At 37.0% G+C, this 19,160-nt stretch overlaps 1 protein-coding gene across 3 annotated transcripts in view; it reads right to left on the bottom strand.

The window, feature by feature from the left end:
- The window catches only part of asap3 (ArfGAP with SH3 domain, ankyrin repeat and PH domain 3), a 33,816-nt gene that overhangs the window by 12,963 nt on the left and 1,693 nt on the right, over window positions 1–19,160 (bottom strand). For 2 of the 3 annotated variants that reach the window (XM_056234032.1, XM_056234031.1), the window contains exons 2-8: window positions 11,618–11,690; window positions 6,918–7,063; window positions 4,176–4,250; window positions 3,579–3,628; window positions 3,316–3,439; window positions 2,293–2,378; window positions 1,909–1,984 (exon numbers count right to left, since the gene is read on the bottom strand). In XM_056234032.1, coding sequence (XP_056090007.1) covers window positions 1,909–1,984; window positions 2,293–2,378; window positions 3,316–3,439; window positions 3,579–3,628; window positions 4,176–4,250; window positions 6,918–7,063; window positions 11,618–11,690 — 630 coding nt within the window. Of the gene's footprint in view, window positions 1–1,908; window positions 1,985–2,292; window positions 2,379–3,315; window positions 3,440–3,578; window positions 3,629–4,175; window positions 4,251–5,928; window positions 6,588–6,917; window positions 7,064–11,617; window positions 11,691–19,160 lie in introns of those variants that run through there. The other variant, XM_056234033.1, reaches the window with a different exon arrangement.

Below are 19,160 nucleotides of genomic sequence, written 5' to 3'. Positions count from 1 at the left end.
TATTACTTTATGTCTTCAAACAAAAATAAAAACTTTTGCAACTAAAAAGTGCAAAGTGCCAAGCTTTGGCCAGCTTTCAAATACATTTAATTCAAGTTTAAAATAAAACTTAAATAAAAAGCTTTTACATTTAGCTTTAAAGTGCTGTAGTCAGATCAAACAAACAATTATGCTAAATGTGGTTTAAGGACTACTTCAGCAGGCTGACTGTTGAAATGTGAACTCGACTGGGCACATTGAACTTCCTAAAAATATAGCCTACTAATGTCATAGAACCCTTGCGAAATAATTTTAAATAGATTTTAAAAAGCCACCGCTACTGGTAACATCTATGGTTAGATTGATTTCTTTAGATCCAGTGAAGTCGTTCATAGGCGTAATTTGCGGGTATCTCCAGTTAACTAGCAGAGCATTTATTTAGTTCGCTATTAAATAAGAGATCTGTTGTTTTTGAAATCAAGCTGAGCGCTCGTTGCCGCTGCTATCAGTGTCATGGATACAGTGTTCTCTGTGGCTCGCGCTGTCTTCACTCGGACGCGCGCTTCATATCGCCGTTGTGGTTCTGGTGAAATCTCAAAATAAAATGCACACAAACGTGATGAACATATTCGGTTTTGATGAGAGAGAGAAAAAACTATACGAGTGCGGTTTAGAACCCGTAACCTCTGACACGCTTGGCAAAAGATCTACAGACCATTAAGAACTCAAACATGCAGCGGATCGATGCATTTATTCACGGGTTGAGCAGAGAGGCTGCACAGTTTGACCAGCGGGCGGCAAGAACTTGCAATGTAACTATTTATCAGACCGGCCCTCGCAGCCTCGAAACACTACCGAACCACCGGTAAAAGTCCCGACTCACCCGATTGCCACTCCGCCCGTGCACGCCATAAAAAAAAAAAAAAAAAAAAATATGAATCGATTTTTGGAATTCTATGAATCGATTCTGAATCGGTAAAGATTGAATCGCGATTCAAATGTGAATCGATTTTTTTGCACACCCCTATAAGTTAGTGCTATAGTCTAATTAGCATAAAAATGTAACACTTTAATTTTAGGTGACGTAGTTACAAGTTAGTACATGTACTTACTATAGTAACAGTAAATTTTGCATAATTAAAAGTAACTAACCCTAAACCAAACCCTAACCGTAACTTAAGTACAATGTAACTGTCACCTTAAAATAAAGTGTAACCCATCAAAATACATAGCACACATAATGTCAAGAGAAAATAATCAACTTTTAATGTTTTTATCAACATTTTTCAGGACTCATCGAAATGCATTCTGGCATTGCTTTCTCTACAGAAGATACATGCAATGACAGTTTTTAAAGAAGAAAAATGTTGCTTAATTTTTGAAACAGTCTATGATGTATTAAAATACTGTTGAGATGGGCTGCTTTTTATTGAAAAATGATTTTTTGATTTTTTAATAAAGCTAAAGTATTTGCACTAACAAAAAAAGTTACCTGATATTAAGTAGAAATAAATTTATGAAACAAAGAAACTTTCAAACTCAATGATAAAGTGATAATCTTCCTTGAAAGGAATTTAAAGATTCTTATTTTATGCTACGTCTATACCGGATCATGACTAACATGAGAAGTGAGATCCGTTTCAAAACATGGGAGGTGTGTATGTGTCTGAGCAAATGATCTGGCTTTCTGCATCATCCAAAAAAACAAACAAGATAAGCCATTATATCTACTCATCGCCTCTCTAAATCTGAGAGAAAACAAAACAAAACAAACAGCCTAGTTAGAGCTGCTCTTCATGATCCAAAGTCAAAACTTATGAAATTTACTAACATTTTAAAATACATTGAGATATTCCTGAAACACACATTGTAAATATTTAGGTGTGGGAATCTGAATCTGTCAGATAATGGGTTTGACAAGTCTATTACCGTATGTACGGAGGCTGCTAACTTCTCCACAAATGGACCAAGATTCTCTGCAGCCTTCAGTCCATCCTGGAAAAAACTGAGAACACACAATAGCAGTGTTTAGCCATCTCAAATGTCAATGACATCAATACACACACCCACAAAGCCACAGCAATTCAATCCTTACAGAGTACTGTTGAGTGAGGAGCAGGATTAAATCTTCACAGTACAGTTATTCATATTAGTCTGTGATTCATATACTGAACCCAGTATTACAAGGGGCCTTAAGACATGGTTAAGCGTAGTGTAAAAAGCCTAGTTTTGTACTAAAGCCAATTTAGGGTAAATTTGCATCTGAAAAGGAAGCTCGTGCTTCTGTAGGATGTGAATTAGTTTCAGACGTACTTAATTTGGGCTTGAAAGTACTTGATCAGGCTCTGCAGCAGATCAGGACCCTGACGAACTTTCAGCTCCTGAATCTTCAGTAAATACTGTCAAACAGAGAAAGAGAGAAAAAAAGAAAGTAATTTGTCAGCGGTCAAAGGCTAGTCCCACTCTTGTGTCCCAACGTTGTGACTCAGTCTATAAATTGTGACTCTTTCTAAACATTTACAAATTTAACAAAAAAATCACGTAGTGTATAAACCACTTTTTAGCTTCAGACTATGATTCAATCCAGTCAGAGATTTTTAAACATATTTGATATTTTGAGAGGTTTTAGAACACACATTGTAGAGGTGGAAAAGGCAAAACCTCCTGCGTTTTCTGTGTCTAAGCAATCCATTCAAATAGATGAAATTTTACTCTATGCATATAGAGTTAATGACTGTCACATGGTCAGTCAGTTTTGGAAGAAATAACGCATGTTTCCATTATAAAAAGAGAGCAAAGTGGAGACATCTGGAGCTCTGCGGCTGGGAAAGGGAGCGCTGCAGGACACTGAAAATCCCCCTCTCTTTTATTATTCCTCCACTTCACTCCTTTCCTTATTCTTTCTATTACCACAGATGGGTTCAAACGGCGAAGCCCAAATTTCCGGCTAACTGCCACACACACAGTATATGGAACTAGGACATGTTGCCACCAAGACATGTGGAGTGAGGTCATCAATAACCACAGATACACACACATGAACACATTGTGGTCTCAAACAGGACTGCCTCTCAAAAAAAAACACCCCAAAGCTTCTTGGTTTTAGGTGACTTCAGACACTGCCACACACTTACAAAATTTGCAAAGAATGCGTTTAACACAACAGAGGTTAACAAGCTGAGGTAACCCAGGAATGACCTGCTAAGGCACACTCATACTTCTGTACTAACCGCACTTATTCTCCCTGAGACGTGCACACAATGTGGTCTTGGTCAGGTTCATTTTGCACACGTTTCATAGTCTGTTAACTGGCCGCCCTCCTACAGACTCATATACCTCACACATCTGTAGCTGGAAGTTCCTTCTTTCTCTTTCCATGTCCTCCACGGTGTCTGTCGATTCCAACGGGATCAGCCCATACTGTTTTTGTTTCTCCCTCTTTTCTCTCTCCATCTTGCCCCTGAAAAGACAAAATAAATAAGGAAAAACGGAAAAGAATGTAATGAAACTCAAGTTTAGCAGGTGGACCAAGTGGTGGTCTTTTACTAAATGTTATAGGAAGTTGTGTACCAGGAAAAAAATCTGACTCTGAAACTCACAGTTTTGCATCATAATCCTTCCAGCTTTTCTCCATCTGTTTTTTCAGCTCCTGAAAGAGAAAAAAGATAAAGTGGAAGGCAATGTTAATTATATATATATATATGCCCACCACACACAAACACCCAGTGCTTTTGGATATATAAATCACACACAAGATAACGTTTACTTTGTGTCACCCTAAAAACTTCATGCAATAGCAAAGGCCACTCCACCTCATTGTGGAAAATTAATATTGTGAAAGCAATAATATGAGGGTGTGTATCAAAACTTGATCTCAGAGCCCAGCGGTACATCTCCACTCAGCATACAGGTTAAACGCATAAAGAAAGGTGTGGTGCAGCTATTGCGTATCTGACATTAGAAAACACAATACCCCAAACAAGCCACATGCCAAAGATAGCTACAACACCTCATCCAATGAACAAAACAACATAACACATTATTGTGGTCTCTTCAAAGGAATTAATCTATCTTCCTGATCTTTATCAGCTGTTTAATTGATATCAATTATACTAAGCTGGGGTATAAGGTGACGTTTTTGACACATTTAGTCCAGTATGTTGATGCTGTGTGACGCACGTGTCTGTTTCACTCACCAGCCTGCTGTCTCTCAGCTCTGTCTTCAACACATTCTCCAGAGGGAAGGAAATTATGTTGTTTAGGTTTTGCACCTACAGAACACACAGAAAGAACACATACAATCAGGCAGTCACACACTCAAGAGCAATCAGGTTTGCAGAAATAATGGAACAGAGACAGAAACCAAAAAGAAACTTACAACAACATTTGAAAGTCGATCAGAATGTAGTTCAAATGTTAATCTAAACTCTGACTCCCTTCTCAATAGTGAGTGCTCACATTTTTACCTGGCAAGTCATAACCCTCCCTATAAAGTTCAGTCTGGAGGAAAAAATGCTCGCAAACCAAAAAAAGCTAAAGTTAAAACTTGTGTTTGGGATTTCTCCTTGGCCAACCACATTAAAGTGCTGAGCAAGTATAAATCTTCCTTAGGAAAGAATGTGTGAGAAAACCCACACCAGGACGAGAGAAGAATCAGAACGATTCATTTCAACCAAGGAAAGCCTTTTTGGACATATGAAACATTTTGCACATGTCCTTTCAAAGATCAATGATGGGACAATAATAGATTTCCAAACCACACAAAGAGATCTGATAGCCACAGACTGACCTTTCTATATACTGTATGTGTGTGTATATATATATATATATATATATATATATATATATATATATATATATATATATATATATATATATATATATATACACATACACACACACACACACACACACACACACACACACACACACACACACACACACACACACACACACACACACACACACACACACACACACACACACACACATAGTGCTGGGTAGTAACCATATAATCTGGATTATGTAATCAGATTCTCAATTTAGTACTTGTAATTAGGTTACATTATTTGTAAATGCTCATAGTCAGATTACAGTTACTTTTTTAAGGATTACATTATTACATATTTACACAACGGTATATTAATAATTTATTGATTCTCCTGTAACCTTCTTTTTACTCTTAAATCTTCCTTTAAAAAAAAGAAAGAAATTATTCATTTTAATTTTACATTTTTATGATTGACCTAATCATTAGCTTTTCATCAACTCAAAATCCCCCTGCAGTTCATTGACCCCAGTTTGGGAAACCCTGGCATAAAGTAATGGTAAAAATGCATTTCATGTTGTTGATAAGAAATGGAAAATATTTTCTTTCCCTTTGTTTTTTTCTATTTTATGTTTTATACAATATGGTACACAATAATACTTTCATTCCAATCTAAGTGATAAATGAGTAAGGTCAAAAGTAAACAAAGTAATCAAACAGTACAGAATACATTACCTAAAATTAGCAAACTACATTACGTTACCAACTAATTTGTGTCATGTGATTTTTAATCAGTAACGGACTACAATTTGCAAGTACTCTAGGATTGTGCATTATATCGGCCACACACTTTTACACTCAACATTAAAGATTAAAGACATATTATGCTACATACATGAATGTAAATAAAAAAAAGTAACCTCATAATGGTGCAGGATATAGATTTATAACCTTGCAAAATGGATGTTATACATATAAATCTTCATGAATATGAAAAATGGGCTTGACTGAAGGAAAGTTATGGCCCCCACACAAGGGCGCTAAATCAAATGGAGTTTATTTTCTTAGCAGAGTTTCTGTTGTATTTTTTAAGCTTAGGTTCCTGTCTCTGGTGATCGTTTGATTGACAGCTCAGTGGTCAGACGCTGTCCACTCATGCTCTCAGGTCTGGTATAAATTACCATCTCCATGGAAACTATCAGTGGGAGGGTTCCGGGCTCTGTGGTTTGAGAGGCCCTTGCCTGCAGCTGTTGAACCCCTGCTGACACACACACGCACACGCACACGCACACACACACACACACACACGCGCGCATGCACGCACAAACACAAAACTACCTCTCCCAGTCCCCTGTGTACTTTGTACAGCTGGAAGTCTGTTTCTTATTCAGAAATATATCGAGATGACAAGCCGCACAGACACACACAAGGTGCTTTTTGAATAATAATACTGGCAAGTCAGACAGTACTTGAATATTTTCCTCTCAAATAAGGTGGAAACTCTTCATGTTGGCCTCGAATTATACAGGTGATTACCCATCTACGCTTCACTGAACTTTATGCTGCAACTGAAAGATGTTTCTTAAATAACTAAATTTGTGGTCAACCAATGTGGTTTTCAATGACCAATATTGATATTTAGAGAGCAGGATGGGTGATGTTTGGGTGTGGGAATTTTTAGGCACCTCACAATCCGATCTGATTCCGTTTCTGAGAATCAGTTTTAAAACATTTATTGATCTACAGTTATTTCTTATTGTTTCGAGTTTACCAGCTTCAAATATAAAATGTATTTGTGCATTTTTATTAAATTACTTGTATAAGTACTTTTTAAAATAATTCCAAATTACTAATAAATCAAAGAAAATTGCATGTTAAGAATTATTAACTAACTACAGTAAATATTGCTTCAAAACGTAAGAAAATAAAAAGTAATAAAGGGGAACAAATCAACATTACAAGCAATAAACTAAAAGGGATTTCAGTGTCCGAGTGTTTTGAGTGTCTGAAAGTTTTATTTTTATATAAAATATATATAAAAAATGCAGTATAACTGTTTTCTCTGCTGTACAGTACTGGCCTTTAAAAAAATTGGGATCAAAAAATATTCAGTATTACGTCCCTTTTATTGTGTTTTTGTAGTTTTAACTCAAGATGGCATCTTGCTCACCAGGTTCTTGAAGAGTGCAGTGATCTCTCGCGTGAACACAGCCAGGTTCAGGAAGCCTGTGGAGATCTCATTATTATCCTGTGTCAGGTGACTGTTCCCTAGATTCTCCAGAACCTCTATGTACTGCTCCTTATTCTCCACATGATCTGGGAACACAACATCACACAATCAGCATCAAGTCAATCATGTCACTCACCTTTCTACAGATAACAGGATACATTAGAAGTCAATACGAAACTGCGTTTGCAGCCCACTTCTTTTCCGCAATGTGACATTTCCATGTGAAACAGGATATTGAATAAAAAACAAATGGAGGGTGGGACTTGATTTTATCCATCAGGAATTGACTGGTGGACACTACCATTCACAATTTGAGGTCAATACGATTTTTTTATGTTTTTGAAAGTCTTTAATTCTCACCAAGGCTGCATTTATTTGAACAAAAATACAGTAAAACCAGTAATATTCAGAAATGTTATATTTTAAAGTATAACTGTATATCATTTTTGTCACTGTCACTTTTGATCAATTTAATGCAAGGACAAACACTAATTTTTATGCTACAACTCTTTTAATTTTTTGTCGTGAATTTTTAACCTTTATCAATGTTCTGAAACCGTGTGACCTTACAAACCTCACCGCATGATCAAATGAATAGAGGAAAACAGGATTTTGAGATACAGAGCAGTGAAAATGATACCAGCTGAAGCACAGTGAGCTCCTGGCAAAAATACTAAAAACACCACAGGCTCCGACTGCACTACAGATCAAGGAGCTCTCAGCTCTACTGCTATAAAATAAACAGGTACACTTAGATAAGAGCCAAAGCAAAGCCAAACCATCTTCACTTATGATGATCACAAGTATTTGTGGGAACACATGCTGTGCTTTCCAAGGGAACGTCCCTGAAATTAGCATACTGCGCTATAGCTAAACATGACATTTTAGCTACACATTTTACCCTCGCATTCTAGGGGTTGGTTAGGGCTTTGATTGGTTGATATAGGAAAGTTGTTGATCCAGAAAAACGTCCCACTTGTGTACATCACATTGTTTCTGTAGAATAATGGAGAAAGACTTTTTTTTTTTACTTTATTTAAATCCTACAGTAGAGGTTTGAGCAATGGCATAGCAGTTAGTGCACATGCTCCAGACACGATGGTTCGATGCTAAAGTGGGAGATGCAGGTTCGATCAGGCCTGCGTTGGATCCTGATCCTATTTCATCTGAATAATTTCCTTTCTACTGTACAAAAGGACACCACAAAAAACAAATCGGCATGCCAGCATATTGATTTCTACATCAGGAAATCAGACTCTATAAATAGTCTGGGAATTTAATATAATTTCCTTAATAAATACACTTGCATGATCTGGTTTAATTTGGGTTGGAATAAAAATGTTTTTCAAGACTAGACAGGAGAAAAACAACTGGATGAATTTAGCAGCACTTTACGAAAAAATGACAAAAACCAAGGGGATTTTTTTTCTTTAGTTAGTTAATCGAATGTCTAGCTGACACTTCCTCTTCTGTGGACTTTAATCAACAGTGTTTTTCCAGTGAATCAGTCTGGCTCAACAATACTGCACTTTACTCGCAGCCGCCAACACCCAGGGGACATACCTTCCCTGATCTGGAAACAGTTTTATTCTCTCCAAACAGGCATCTGTGAGCACTTTCAGACACACAATTTTAATTTGTATTGTTAATTCATTTCTTGTATAAGACCCTGATCTGTTCCAGAAACGGTAGGGTTTTAGAAAATTGACCCTTAGATCAACACTTAAAGCGCCTGCCACATCTGTGTTAGTGTGAACGTGTTTTCATCAACATTTAGTCCACGGCCAACAGCTCTGTTTTAAACTGTGACACTGTTAGGTTACAGACAGATGCATGTATAGACTAAATACAGCTCTCTAAATTACCTGCAGAGAGTCTCCTGTCATTCCTGCAGTGAAATCATTCATAAAAATCACTCAGTTTAGGGGATTTCTGGAGAAAATACACAACTTAGAAAAACAAACTAAATTAACTCCAAAACGAACTAAAATAAACATCAATGGCTACAAATTAAATGTAGTTTTGGATACATGGTATATTTTAATATCAAAACCTTCACAACCCATCTGAATTAAAGTCCCTGTAAAGGCAATTCTAAAAAAAAAATCTAAACCCATTATAAATGTTAGAAATGTATTGCTAAAACATATTACAAAGACTGTGAACTGTGAATTACTGAATTGTGGAGTTAGACCGTTAAACAGTCTTTCACCATTGCTATTTTCCGGATTTTTTGGGCGGGGCTAAAACAGGGCTCGATGACGCACTGGAGCCCTTGAGCTCCTGGACACGGCCCTACTTGATGACGCACACGCACTGAGGCCACTCAACCGCGAGCTGAGGATCACCGCCAACACCCGCCTCTGTAGCGATCATTTTACACGGGATAGTTTTATAAACTTTCGTCGGAGACAACTGGGATTCACTGATAATCCGCTGTTACTGGTGAATGGGGCCGAACCGACTATCTCCCGCCTCGGCCTTCATCTCCCCGTCCCGAAAGCAGTAGCCGTTTCTCAATGTCAAGGAAGGATCCTTGACATTGAGAAACACCTAGTATCACAAATATCACCGTCGGCTGCTTTCCCGCAAGTGGGCGTGGTTTCAGCGCAGCCAGCGGACACGCCCCCAGCGTTTGAGAGCAGAGAATACTGCTCATTTTTTCAAGATTTTGATAGCTTATTTTATGTACTTGCCGGCTTTTTTTATCATTCAAATTTGTCTGGGTGGCTAATAAAACATTTTTCTGTGGTGTGACAAACTCAGAACACATACTTAATTTTTACTTTACAGGGACTTTAAACATGAAAATTTCACACAATAGCAATAACACCATAATGCTGAGAAATTTTACGCCATTAAAACACAAAACCTAAAGAGAAAAAAAAAATTTGAAACAATGATAGAGTGAAACCTACTGAAACCTTAACTAAATCAAAAAGACAAATTAAAAACAAAATAGGAAAATTGTATCACACTAAATTAAAAATGTATAATAACCATGATTTTAATACTAATAAAAAAGGAAATTCAACAGGTTTATTCAAATCTCTATCCCCAAATATAAACCATAATAACAGTGACCTTAATAACATCACTAATAGAACAGATGTTTTCGGCCCAAAAATCTCCACAGACTCTGGACTCAAACACTGGATTCTAACCAGGATGAGTAAAGAGTAAAACCTGCTTGATGCAGAACCAATAAAAGCACTAACTCTGTGTGTGAGAAGTTTTGAATGCTGTTTTCATATCAGTGATTCAAACAACTATATCCTGCTGGCACAACGAGAGGGATGGGATGAATCATCAGGTTCAGGTTAGGACTCACTCCAAATCTAGGAAGTTTAGTTACACCACAAAAACACAGGGGCAGGAAATTGAGGCCCCTCAACAGTAATGTTACCGGAATGAGACATCTGACTTCAGTTAAAAGAAAGAGAGAGAGAGTGAAAGAGACCATGAGGGGGGAGATGATAAAACATGTGGGGTCTCCTTTGTGTTTAACTGAACTGTGACTCACAGAATTGAGAAATGGGGCACGCACCCTCAGAAATAAGAAGCAGGCAGATCTGAGACATGCTTCCCAGAAACCATGATCATTCCAGTCAGGACTTTTTTGTAAGCACCGCACAACATTATAAATTGCGTACTGGCCAGGTTTGTGGAGCAATTTCTTTTTTAAGAGAGAAGGAGCAGATGTAAACACAGATATTCCCCTGTTATTTTAATGTATGGTAAAGACACTGGTCAAATCATGTGATATAGTTTCAGCGTACATGCAGCCAAACTGCTTACAGAGGTGTAACCAGTAAATAAAAACAGTGAAGCAAGTTTCAATGGCTGTTATTTTCTACACCCTGACTCGGTGTAAAAAAACAGGAAATCTGCTCTTTTTATAGAGATTATTAGTTTTGAAGTCAATGCAAGTCTGGGCCCCAACTGTCATCTTTCATTTGTGTGACAGAGAGAGTGAGAGAGAGCGACTAAGAATGACCTCACTGCATTTTTTAGGGAAATGTGTTTAATTTTTTCCCCACAAATTTTGCTAGCTTTTAAACATACTTCAACATCTGACATAATTTTTTTTTTTTTTTTTGTTTGTTTATGCTATCATGAGCTGACGGTGATGTGACAGTCTGGGAGGCTTAAATACTGAGTGAACCAGACTTCCTAAAGATACTAAAAATAAATATTTTTGCTTAGTGGTTCTCTAGATGGCATCAGCAAACTTCTAAAGGGTTCTCAAGATGACTAAAACAAGCATCAAAATGATTTCATATTTTTAAGTGTGATTTCTAGACCTGGAAAAGTGTAAATTAATCAAATCTAAAATCGGGAAGAAATTGTGTTGTAAAAAAAAACATTCTTAAAAATCATTATCCTTAATCCAGTAAATTATGAACAATAAAATAAATTCATTGGATAAAAAAAGAATGGGATCCCTGAAGAACATTCAGCTCTTAAAACTTCTGGAATCCTCAATTCAATTGACAGAAACTAGGAGTTGGTTTTGGGCCTTCACATTTTGTTGTGGACAATGGGGGCCTTGGAGTCAAAAGGGTAAAGAATCACTGTACTAGACAAAACAATTAAACAAACAAACAAAATAAACGCCAAGAATATAAGACTGCACTCACTGAGTCCAGAGTTGTGGATGGCCTTCACAATTTTCTTCATCCTCTGTAGAGACATCTGGTCCTGCTCTAGAGACTGGCGTAACACAACAAAGAAATGAGAATAGACATTAGAATAGAAATTCATCAGTGGCATCAACACCAGCTACACTCAAATTAATCATTGACAAAAACACAAACATGTTTATCTTGTTGCGGGGCAACACTTGACTTTTCTTACAGGAAAAACATCAGAATAGTTGTCAAGCAGTCTTTCTATCACGTGTCAGGCAGCTGTGATGATGTCAGAACCGAGAGCTGTGAGGCACAGGTGAATCAAGCGTTACGAAATACAACAACATCTCCTAATGACTCAGAACAGACACTATTTACAGTAAAGAATTAGTGCAAGACACAGAAAGAGGCACACCTCCGTGGGAATTTAGTCTGAGTTCAAATATCAGTGGTTAAATTGAGTGATTTGGTCTATTAGGGTCACATCAGTTGTTTTACCTCTTTGGTCAGAGAGAGTCTGCTCAGAATGTAAACATAAAACTTGAATGTGTGTATCATAGGGCTTGTTTACACCTGGTCACTTCATGTGTTTATACTGATGGGATAGCTATCTGATTTGTTAAAATGGTTCCATTTATACTTGGCCACATAAATGTGTCTCCACAAACGAATATAAATCAGATCTTCTATTTTTTAGTTTACATCAACGAAAGCAACAGATATGAACGTAATTTTATTTATCATCAGCTAATTCCAAAATCAAAGACCGCAATAGGAGAGAGTGTGGCATTAGCACTGGTGACATTATTTAGTCTCACTGCTTTTAGATTGTATGTTGATTCATATCTGGCTATAATATGTCATAAATAGCTTTCACACATTTTTTTTTTTTTACATTTTGGGAGGAGAACTAAATTCACAACCAGATGCATTTACACTTGTCCAGTTTCGTTTGGAATGCGTCTCAAACATCATGAAGTGGTTTGAGTCATTGGATTTTTAAAAGCGCTTTGTAGGGCATTTACACCTGGTCGTTTCACGATCGAATAGCCATCCGATCAGAAAAAACGCATGAAGTGACCAGGTGTCTTGAGTTTACATACTGACGTCTGCTGCTGTCTGTAAGAGATTGTTTAGTCTGATCAGTGCTTAATAAATCAGTGTCAAGACAAAGCATTCTTTGGTTCTGTTCTGTTTTATTTCTGTCTGTAGTTTTTTGGGCAACATCCCAGACACATGGACTTATGGGATGCAGTGATGTATAACACAGAATCTCACACGCTAAACATCAGATAGGTTAACGTTTTTAGACACAGACAGACAGATGGCACACACAACTTCTTGTTTACATTAGTATAAGAATATATCTACATTCTTCTTTTTTTTAAAGAAAAAGCTTTTTTGTGCATGCCCAAAGATGTCTGGGCATGCAGGTTCTTCCAAAGAAACATTATGTCCTGCTATATGCATTTTTTTTTTACTTCCTTGTGTTATTTTCTCCAGTTTACTTATGAATTAGTTTCATTTTCCAGTTTTTCCTAGTATGAGGAAAACCCTGTACAGTGCTTCTTTTTTTGGCAAAACTATTTATCAAGTGTTCTCTAAACAACATTGATGAAACAGAGGGAGGACAAAACACTTTAAAGGACACTTCCCACATACACATCTAGTGCCATCCAAAAAGAAGGTATGCATTTTGACTACGTAGTAAACACATTTGAAAGTGCCCTATTAAGCGTGTTTGTGGTCATCTCAGAATAACAGTTTTCTCAAAAAGTTTCATCACCACTATATCTAGACTTCAAAAGTTGTGTGTGGGTTTGGGGAGGACTTAAACCACATGATGGATGTCAAATGATCAATAGAGGACTTGTTTTTACATATTGTTTCATGAAACTAAAATAATTAGCTTTGATTTACCATCCAAACAAACTGATTCACTAAAACGATTCACTGCTTCTTTAAGGCCCAGTGAAGCATTTGACTTTTTTTGCAGTTACATATCTAGTGAAACGCTGTTGTACATCACAATTTTTGAATTGGTTACACAATTAAGCAAATTTAGTAAATTTGTGTTCAGTTTTATCCTGTAACTCCAAACATGCTCCTAACTGTTTTTGTGCCAGATAATTCAAGCTAAAAAACAATAAATTAAAATTAAATCATCTGATTGTAATGTTTTAAAAGGTTATTGCCTCCTTAGATAACTGCAGAGTACTCGTCGTATACTGTTCTTTAGTGGCTTGTAGTGTAGTGAACAAAGTTTTAAAAAGAGAAGTTCGATCATAATCTAGTATTTTCCGCCAATTCTTATGAATAATGTTATTATGAACATCAGTAGAAAAAATATTCCATATGTCTGCATTAATGGAACAATAAATACTGACATCATAATTAGGAACCTTATGAGCTCCAGAGAGGCAGCAGAATGGCAACTTTAGGGCACTTTGTAAAGTTCACTGCCCCTTAAACACAATGCCCTTGCCTAGGGGTGTCTAAACTTGGTCCTGGAGGGCCACTGTCCTGCAGAGTTTAGCTCCAACTTGCTTCAACACACGCCTGGAAGTTTCTAGTATGCCTAGTAAGACCTTGATTAGCTGGTTCAGGTGTGGTTCATTGGGGTTGGAGCTGAACTCTGTAGGACAGTGACCCTCCTGAGTCCTGAAGCAGGATTGGACAGCCCTGCCCTATAGCCAAAACTCTCAAGCACCAGTCACTGTAGCCCCTGTGAACTGATGACACTAGATATGTGAGGACAGCTATAAATAAATAAATGTATTAGCCTAGTCTGACACATCATATCTGCGCACACACACACACACATATATATAAATACAAACATAAACTAAGTTTTATGTTTTATTTCTAGTATCAAGTATAAATTCTATTTAATTCCAGGGGTTTCATTCTATCTGTGGCCTCCTCCTCCAGATCACTCAACATGCTGCCAGCCTTAGCCAGGATTTCAGCAAATGGAAACATAAACAAACTTTGTCTCTCAAACCCAAACAAGCCTTCAAACACTGACCTTTCTGAAAACGCACTCAGTTACACAAACATATGTTGAACCTGGGCATTAAACACCACTTTAAAGCTGTAGAAAAGACTGTAACACAGTCACAACTTGATATATTTGCACAAGTAATCTGGACATATCTGCGCCATCAGGAACTGAGGACTGAATTTATAATCCTGGAAAAAAAAAATCCTACCACACATCTCTGACTCATCTAAGGAAAGATGAAGTTACTTCCAGTCTTCTCTTTTACTGTGCTAATCATAAAGAATTGAACAAAGGATATTTTCACAAATACCAAGTGCTGCTTAAAGGCTTAGTTCAATACAAATTTGCATCACTACATCCAAACTACAGTTTACTCATCGTCATGTCATTCCAAACTTGTTTGACACAATTGGTTAACTTTCATCTGACAGGATGTCCAAGCTGCTTTTTTCCCAAACAATGAAAGTGAAAGGTGATCATGATTGTCCCCAGGGGCCAGGGCCGTCGCCAGAACATATAGAATGGGGGGGGGTCATTTTCATGGAGGGGCACACTTTTTTATGATCTACAAAACAGACAATCACCAAAACAATAATATCACGTATTTAGTCTAATATAACTGAAATAGAGCAAATTCTATATTAAAAAAACACCAAAACACAAAATATTAAGTTTCTGATCATAGGCGGGGGGTGAACCAACACCATGAGGATGCGCTTCCCCTTTAAAAACATTTACTAGGCTATATGCAGGATTTGGCATGGCAGAAAGCTTCATCGCAATCTCACAAAGTTCCATTAGGCTATCACTAAAGCTGATGTACAATAATGTCTTATTTACATAGCAGCCTAACTGCTTATTATAACGAGAGGATTTGCGCAGGCGTGGAACTAGTCCACTCACCGCTAAAAACACCGGAGTTTCGCCAATATATTCTTTTATTACAGAGAAAACTGATCCTAGACCAGCATTTATAAACAGCTTTTCCCTCTAAAAGCAATCAGAAGCATATGGAAGCTTGTTCAAAAAAAATTTTAAGATAATTGCGACTTTTTATCTAACAATTCTGACAGATTTCTCACGATTGTGAGTTTATCTCACAATTCGGACTTTATAACACGCAAATGCGACTGTATATCACGCAACTCTGACTTTATAACTTCCAATTTTGAGTTTATATCACGCAATTCTAAGAAAAATTACCTCTTTTTTTTTTACGTTGAAAGAGTAGGCTATTTTTAGCAGGCAAATGAATATGAAAATTCGACAAGCCCGTGGCCAGGGGAAGGTAAGCCTTGCGCAGAGCCTTACACACGCTCCGACTAATTTCTGATTCATATTTCTGAAGACAATGTGTTATTTAAAGTTACAGAGATTAGTGCTCCTGTGAGCTAAATGCTGCTGAAGACGTTTCGTTATGGAATACATGAATACTTTTTTTGCTCTCAATAGTAAGTTTGCTGAATGACCATATGATTAGGGGGGCACGTTGTGTCATCTGGAGGGGCACATTCAACATTCTGCTAAATATCTTCTTTTGTGTTTTACATAAGAAAGAAAGCCATATGAGATTAAAACAAGAGCAGTCAGACTGAAAAAGATTTCCAAAAATGGATTTCAAATAGAGCTGAACGATTAATTGAAATCAAATTGAACACGATTTGGCAAAGGCTGCGATTTTTTTTATGCGCCACTTGTCAGTGAAACACGACTCTGCCTCTGTGATCAGTAGTAAATGCTTGCGCAGAAACTCTAAATATGCCCCACAGAAGGCCATGGGCATCATGATATCGCTGTAGCCGAATAAACAGAAGATTGAAACGCTTTGATTGATTAAACATTACTAATAAACCAGGGCTACCAACTCTCACGCAATTGACACTTTTCACACGCTCTTACGCCACCCATCCATTTTATCACGCACAAAAAAATGGCGAAGCAAAGAGGACACGGAGACCGACAGACAAGACAGAGCAGATTACTTTTGATACAAAAAAATTTCAGCTCTCAGATTCTGTCAATAGACCCTTTTTCAGTTAGTAAACACGGTGACGTTTTTTGTGGGCGGAGCTTAGGTGGAGGCAGAACGATCCCTCTGGCCGCTTCCCTAACGTTAGTTTGCAAGTTTTGTTAGCTTGTTTTTTAACAATGACTGGAGAAAATCCGATTTTATCTTAATGTGCAAGGTCACTCAGTGTCCAGGACCGCGATTATTATTTGCAAAAGTTAATTTTAACTGACAAGCTACGTAAAAAAAAAAATCTATTTCACAATTGCACTAAGACAGATCAGTTTAAGCCCGATTTAGGGTTAGTTTCGATTAATCGTGCAGCCCTAATTTTAAACCACATATGAATGTAGTTCAAAATGGATTTGTAAAAATAGCATTTCATGTGATTTTTTGCCATTCACACTTGCTAAAAATCTGATTGAATTTCAATCGGATATGCACAAAAATTGGATTTGGACTGAGTCTGAACGAGGCTAAAGTGATCTCTCTAGACGAGTGGTTTCTACTGAGTATTGACATTAAATTAATTAACCACAATTCATTTTGTAATTCCAGAAGTTTTAAGAACTTTATGTTCTTCAATAAAAAGTTATTGAGGGGGAAAAAAGAAATACGATTTTTAATTTACAGCTTGATTTTGTGATTTTTTTTAGCATTTTAATTTAGATTAGAGTTAGATCATTTTAATACGGGTCATTCAGTGTTGACTCAACCAGAGGTCGCCGGATAAAAATTTTGATTTTGATAATTGTTTGTCTGTTGAAAGAAATACATAAAAGAAGAAGAACGCCAAAATATTAAATGTCATGGATGTATATTTACTGAGTAATCCACTATTTTGTAGAGGGGGGTCAAAATGAAAATTTTCACCTGAGATTTGGAGCCAATTTACATTTGAGTTTCTGAAATGTGTTTGATTTGACATGGAATTACCCTATATTAATAATTAATTTATATAGTTTTAAACCGTGTTGGGGAAAGTTACTTTGAAAAGTAATGCATTACAATATTGCGTTACTCCCTTAAAAAGTAACTAATTGCGTTACTTAGTTACTTTTAAAGAAAAGTAATGTGTTACGTTACTTTTACGTTACTTTTTCTCACCAGGGCCCGTATTCCTAAAGAATCTTAATGTAAAAAGTAGCTCCTAGTGACAAAATTCTAAGAAAATTCTTAGAAATGTGGGCGTTTACTCTTAAAATTAAAGAAAAAATCCTAGTAAAGAAAAAAGTAATTCAGAAAGCATCTTAACCCTTAAAAGAGGTCTTAAGGTCAAAATTGTTAGGAGTATGGATGAGGACTTTTAAGAGGCTTAAGAGTTTCTTTAGCAGAGGAGAAAATGACAGAATGATGAAGAGGGAGAAGAAATGTGATGCAGACAATAGATGACGACAGTGAGTTAATAAGACGCTATAGATGAGATTGTGCAGTGATCATGTTTGTGACTGATCTTATTAGAGAAACGCTAATATCTCCGACACAGCGCAGGAATGCCATAACGCCAGAAATGATCACTACATTAAGATATTTGGCAAATGGGAAAATACAATAAAGCAATAGTGATTTGGGTCTGTGACAACCTTCTGTAAGCAGTGATCACACAAACATTACAGCACTTTCAGAACCTCTTATTGTGTCGCAGTTCATTTAGTTTCCACTGGACATTCCTACCTTGCAGGCTCAAAAAACTGTATTTATGAATATAGCAGGCTTCCCTGGTGCGCACAAGCAGGGGAATGAACCGTTAATAATGTGCGCTATAAGCTCCCACGTCCGCTTCTCGCTCCATGCTGTGACACCCTGCCCGAATTTTCCTTTAAGGACGGCCTAGTGTTCATCCACTAACTCGGCTAACAGTAAACACGGTTCTTCTGACCAGTCAGGCTTTCTCGTCTTTCTTGTTTTTTAATCCATGTTTTCAAAACAAACATTCAAACCACCACTTAAATAGACAGCAATCAGTGTAATTGGAAAGAGTGGAACAATTTTTATCATTCTAAGCCAATCAAATTAACAGCAAGGTAAAAAAAAGGATTTATATACATAAATATAATGTGTGTGTGTGTGTGTGAGTAAACTCTATACTTAAAATGGCTCTTTTTTTTCCTTCTTGGACAACCAACCAATCACAGTCTTCAAAAGATTGTGTCATACATAGCAACGGGGTCAGCCCCGCCTCCTCACTAAGATGAGAGTTTTTGTCTTTTCCTTACTCAGAGTTGCTCTCAGATCGGTCCCGAATCACTCTTAAGCTAAGACTCCTACGTAAAAGTTTTTAAGCTAAATTAAGAGTTTTCTAAAAGGATTCTTAGATTCTTTAGGAATACGGGCCCTGGGCTGGGCTTGTTTTTCTTCTTCTATTTCTAGTTCTATTTTTGGGCAAATGTAAAGGACTTTTCAGACCAAAATTGAAATAATAAGGCTGAAGGAAATGCAAATTCACACGTGTACAGAAGAGTGTGCTGCTCAGGCAAACCTTTCAGCTGTGCTGCTGTTCTGGATAACAGAAGAATATAGGATGCAGGAGAAGAAAGTTT

The sequence above is a fragment of the Rhinichthys klamathensis genome, unplaced genomic scaffold (assembly GCF_029890125.1).
Source record: "Rhinichthys klamathensis goyatoka isolate OS25496 unplaced genomic scaffold, OSU_Roscu_1.1 h1tg000387l_1, whole genome shotgun sequence".
In the NCBI taxonomy this organism is placed as follows: Eukaryota; Metazoa; Chordata; class Actinopteri; order Cypriniformes; family Leuciscidae; genus Rhinichthys; species Rhinichthys klamathensis.
The sequence above is the reverse complement of the archived record's forward strand: the minus strand, read 5'-3'. Positions and strand labels throughout refer to the sequence as shown.